The sequence below is a fragment of the Acanthochromis polyacanthus genome, chromosome 22, assembly GCF_021347895.1.
Source record: "Acanthochromis polyacanthus isolate Apoly-LR-REF ecotype Palm Island chromosome 22, KAUST_Apoly_ChrSc, whole genome shotgun sequence".
NCBI lineage: Eukaryota > Metazoa > Chordata > Actinopteri > Pomacentridae > Acanthochromis > Acanthochromis polyacanthus.
The window spans coordinates 28066745-28072270 of NC_067134.1; the positions used below are offsets into that span (position 1 = coordinate 28066745).

Consider the following 5526-nt stretch of genomic DNA (forward strand, 5'->3'; position numbering starts at 1 on the left):
TTTTTGTCTCTTTTTTTGTTTTGTTTCATGTCGTTTGTCTAATTTTTGTCATATTTTGTCTTGATTTTGTTGTTTTTCTGTCGAGCTTTTGTCATTTTTTATCTCATGTTTTTGTCATTTTGTGGTTCCTTTTTGGCTCTTTTTTGTTTTGTTTTGTGTCGTTTGTCTTATTTTTGTCATGTTTTGTCTTGCTGTTGTTGTTTTCTTGTCTGGCCTTTATCGTTTGTGTGACATTTTTGTTGTTTTGTTTCACGGTTTTGTCATTTTTTTGTCTCGTTTGTCCATTTTTGTGTCATTTTGTCACTTTTTTGCCAAAGTTTTTGTCTCTTTTTTGTTTTGTTATTTTGTTTATCAGTTTGTTGTTTGTGTGTTAAAGTATTTGTAATATTTTGTCATTTTTTTTTGTTTTTTGATCATTATTAAACTAACATACTGTATCATTCAGTTCCAGGTGACTAAATGTTGTGTTCCTTTGTACACACTCTGATCTGGAAGTTGTAATGTGGAAATGATAAACTGAGGATGAATGTTGATGAAATTGAAATAATTTTTTCTTAAGAACTTTCAGGTTGTTCTTAATATTTTATAAAAAAAAAAAGATAGTTGGTTAATTGTGAACATTTTCAGAATGTACTTTTTTTACACTAAAATGTGGAGTTGTGGTTATTTCTAGGTTATTCTGCTGTGATTTTACTGCTCACTGAAGATCAAATTGGGCTGAATGTGGAACCTGGACTAAGATGAATTTGGTGCCTCTGACCTCACAGCAAAAAGTAATCTAGTTTTAGATTTTTAGAGACTCATTTAATGCACAGTTTGTTTTTTTCAACAGCTTCCAGCATGCCTAATGATACAAACCCACTAGAATCTGTAATTCTGTGAAAACAAAAGATGTGACCTTTAAAAAGGAAAGTAGAAAAGTGCATGTCCTTCTTAAAACATATCATCTTCTTCATATAACAGGAGCAGGAGCACTGGCCTCAAACATGTCAGAAAACGGGTTTAAAATCTGCTTTAAGTCCTGATGTCCAGCTGTCCTTTGACTCCACAGTTATGAAACAGAGATGAATTGTGTCTCTGTGGACAGGAAAGGCCGGCCTGTTGAAGGTGACCGCACACTTTGTTTTGTGCCAAATCAAATTTCCTGCCCTAAAAGAGCGACAAGCTTATCTTTTATTATTTATTATTGTTATTGACAGAAAGGACCACAGCAGCAGTCGTATTTAAAGAGGAATTTAGCCACTTAAAATCACATGTAAACTGTCACACAGAGGAGATTTTCCAGTACTTTAAAGTGAATGCTGTCTTTCTGAAGATCACAAACTATTATGATGGATTCCACCATCAGTTCAGGTTTAAAGAGTCCGGGTTCACACGTAGGCGTTTCTTCCAAACTGCCTCGGCGGCTCTCGTGCCTCCTTGTGCAGGTTGTTGGTCGGCTTGCCGTGTTTGTTGCGTGTCGTCACGAATGACGTGGCTCCGCTGTAAGAGTACGCAGCCCTGCAGAAAACAGACGAGAAGTTTAGCCGTAAAAAACAAAAACACTTCATACTATCCCTGTTTAAATCAGGCACCGTCATACACGACCATTCAATTCCATGTTTCCATGAAAACTACCACTTTTATTCATGTTTAGTTTTTGTGTATTTTTGCTATGTTTTGACTTTATTTTTACTACATTTTTACTGTATTTTGCTAAGTTTTTTTACTGCATTTTTACTGTATTTGTACTATATTTTTCCTCTATTTTTATGATATTTTTATTGTTTTTTTTTAATTTTCACTATATTTTTACAATATTTTTACTGTATTTTTACAATATATTTTTTTACATTTTTACTGTATTTTTACAATATTTTCACTATATTTTTTTTACAATATTTTACTGTATTTTTCTATATTTTTTATATTTTAGAATTTTTTTGGAATTTTTAAATTTTTAATGTTTTTTTGCTATATTTTTGTTTTATATTTGTACAGCCATTTTAATTTATTTTTTTTACTATATTTTAAACAATATTTTACTGTATTTTTTATATTTTAATATTTTTTTGCTTTTACATTTTTATATTTTAATATCTTTTGCTATATTTTTTTGCTATATTTATTTTTATATTTTTACAGCCATTTTAATGTATTTGTACTCTATTTTTACTGTATTTTGCTGTATTTTATCACAGTATCATTCAAAAGTTTGGGGTCACTTAGAAATGTGCTGACTGATGATTAGAAAACCGTTGTGCAGTTATGTTAGCACATGGATAACAGGGAGTTTTCATGGAAAACGTGGAATTATCTGACTTCTTTCTTTCTTTCTTTCTTTCTTTCTTTCTTTCTTTCTTTGCCCAAATGATGCCACCCTTTCCTATATCTGCCCTCAGCCAAGGTGACTTTGTTTCACCTCCTCCTTATGCGACCGTAACAAAGAAAACATTCAGTCACGCTAACTAATCAAAATAACTCTCGTACAATTTAGCCGGTGGGTTCAGCAATTATGAGACAAGATGTTGAGAGAGATTATTGCATGTTCTGGACTGGATTGGCCTCTCCATGGCGGTTAAAGTCATTATTTAAATTGCCTGATGGAGTTAGCAGCTCAGTGCAGTTTAGAGTCCATCCAGATCAGATTCGCGCTCGGCCCTTGTTGCTGATGACTGATGTGGGATCACCTGCCTGATGCTGAAGCCTTCGGACAGGGAGAGGCAGAAGATGAGGCCTCCTAAGATGCAGAGCACGGATCCAGCCCAGCCGATGAAGAGAGCCGCCCCCAGCTCAAACCTGCAGAGAAACCACACCCATGGCTGCACTTTCTTTAGTCTCAATCTGCTTTTAATCCCAAATACTTACTTCTGAGCAACAAAGAGCGGGTCGAAGAAGTCCGTGGTGATCCTGTGAGCGTAAATGGAGCAGGCAGTCAAGCAGCAGAAGCCTGTGGATCAGAACAAACGTTTCTACCTCACAACAAGAGAAATTCATCCCACAATGAGACCTAAAGTCCCAACATGCAGCTCAACGTTACCACAGAGGATGAAGTGGAAGCCCGACAGCACGGTCAGACGGGCCTTGGTGGTCTCTGAGCCTCCTATCTTTGTGCACTTCATTCCTACTAAGGCCAGGACAGCGCCGAAGAAACCCAGACAGACGGCAGCAATCATCAGCCCCCGACACACCTGGATGTAGGCTAGAGGAGACGTCAGAGAGCTTTAAACCGACTGTTTGGCCTTTAACGAGAGCAGTGGTTCATTCTGTAGAACGTCTGACGCCCGAAGAGGTGAAAAATCCAATATTCTAGATGGAACGGTGACTTCCTGACAACATGCAGTTATACTTTTTATTTTCCATGAAAACTCCCACTTCTATCCATGTGCTAACATAACTGTACAAGGGTTTTCTAACCATCAATGAGCCTTTCAACACCGTTAGCTAACACAATGTAGCATTAGAACACAGGAGTGATGGTTGCTGGAAATGTTCCTCTGTACCCCTATGGAGATATTCCATTAAACATTTCCAGATAGAATAGTCATTTACCACATTAACTATGTCTACACTGGATTTATCATTCATTTAATGCTATCTTCATTGAAAAAAAACTGCCTTTCTTACAAAAAAAGGACATTTCTAAGTGACCATAAACGTTTGAATGGTCGTGCTCATGAATTGAAGTTGCTCTATATTAGTTAAAGTTGCTCTAAAGGAGTTGAAGTTGCGCTAGATTAGCTAAAGTTGCTCTATATTAAAGTTGCTGTAAGGGGTTGAAGTTGCTCTATATTAAAGTTGCTCTGTCAGTCAAAGTTGCTCAACGTTGGTTAAAGTTGAGCAGAAAGTTGAATTGAAAATCAGCAGTTTTCCACAGAATAAGTCCAGTATATCGACTGCAAATTTGCCTCAGATCTGTTTTAGATCAGAAAATCTGACCTTGCTGCGTATTTGCTGCTGGTGAGCTCAACAGAACCCTCGAGTTTTACACCTCAGAGTTGTCTTTTCAGGGTTCCGACCTCCAAAATGAAAACTGCTGCTTCAAACCAAAGATCAGGAGGAAAACAACAGCTGAGGACTGGTGCCGTCTCCTCCGTGACAAACCGGTGAAGGGAAGCGACCTCTGACTGTGTGACTTTCTCAGATTGCTTCATTGGGACACATTAGGAGCTCTTTTCCTAAAATGCGTCTTTCCTGGCCTTTAGCTTTAATGTGGTGGTTGTTTGTGGCCTGAAGCCAGAGTCAGAGGAGGAAATATCAAGTTCCAAATGCATTTATTTTTTTTACAATGGTGGTCATTCATCCAAGAACAACAGGTGCACGAATCCTCAGAAACACACCGTCAACATCCTCCTGTCTCACACATCACACTCACCGTCCAGAGCCAGCATCGATGGAAAGTCCTTGCAGTTGGACACGCCGGTGGAATCGGTCACACACGTTTTCCACAGGTTGGACCAGAAGGTGGCCGTGGTGATGACCGTCCCATCCACAGAGGACACCTTCCAGTAGTCTGTCGGCAGAGTGGACGACACCAGGATCCACCCGGAGACGGTCAGGAGGAACGCTACGATCTCTGTTGCCATGTTGCCCATTCTCCCTTGAGGCTCGGAGGTCTGGAATGGGACGGAGGACAGATCTTTCCGTCAGGAGGTGGGAGGGTCGGTCCAGGACAGGCAGGTGCGTCAGCGTTGGCAGGTCTGCAGAGTTTAGCCTCTGCTTCACCTGCTCAGTGTTCAAACGTCCACGTCTGGGAAGCAGAGCTCTCAAAGACACACCATTCACCGATGACGGTCAGCGGTGGTCGGCTGGGTGTCAGGTGCACACACAAGACATCACTCCACACGGTGTGTTCAGGGTCTGCAGCAGGAGGAAGTCTTTAATTGAAAGGATCTGAAAAGTCTCTCTCCACAAGATGAGGAGCAGAGATAGAGGAGAAGTCTGATGGACAGGATGAAGGAATGAAGGGTTTGGTGCTGATGTTCACTGTAGCTCAGTTCAAAAAGGTTTCAGTTTGTAGCAGCTGATTACAGTCCTGTACACGAAGTTTGATCTCAGTTTTCAATCCTAAAATGAACCCTCGTGTCATCCCGCAGGTCAAACCGACCCGTTTTAAAGTTTGAAAATGTGGAGAAAAAGAAATATTTTCACAGGGAAACTTCTGATGTCCACATTTTCAACATTTCTGGGAAATCTTTGAACATTTTTAGGTGGAAAAAAAAGAAATGTTCAAAATGTTTCTTAAGAACATTGAGTTTTTTTTTTGAGTTTATTTCGAGCTTTTACAAGGTAAAGTTTATACGTGTTGTGAACAGTACTTTGGCAGTTTTTCTACTATTTCAAGATGTGTTGATACAATTTCTTTGATCAGCATAAACATATCAAACATGTTATACAAAAAGAAAAAAAAAGAAAAAAAAAAAAAAAGAAGAAATCCCACACAAAAAAGAAAAACAAAAAGCTCGAAAGGGAGTGGGGAGAAGTAAAACTTATTAAGCTCCCACCCCCTCTACACCAATATTTACAAGCTGCATGCAATGTCTTTTC

At 38.8% G+C, this 5526-nt stretch overlaps 1 protein-coding gene across 1 annotated transcript; it reads right to left on the minus strand.

Annotated features, from left to right (window-relative positions):
* Nucleotides 1-841: 841 nt before the first annotated feature.
* On the minus strand, nucleotides 842-5248 carry cldn10a (claudin 10a). The gene is made up of 5 exons (XM_051943445.1): nucleotides 4355-5248; nucleotides 3020-3181; nucleotides 2848-2929; nucleotides 2674-2778; nucleotides 842-1500 (listed from the first exon to the last, which is right to left on the minus strand). The coding sequence occupies exons 1-5, from the start codon at nucleotides 4572-4574 to the stop codon at nucleotides 1371-1373; spliced, it is 699 nt and encodes a 232-aa protein (XP_051799405.1). The 5' UTR covers nucleotides 4575-5248; the 3' UTR covers nucleotides 842-1370.
* Nucleotides 5249-5526: the final 278 nt, after the last annotated feature.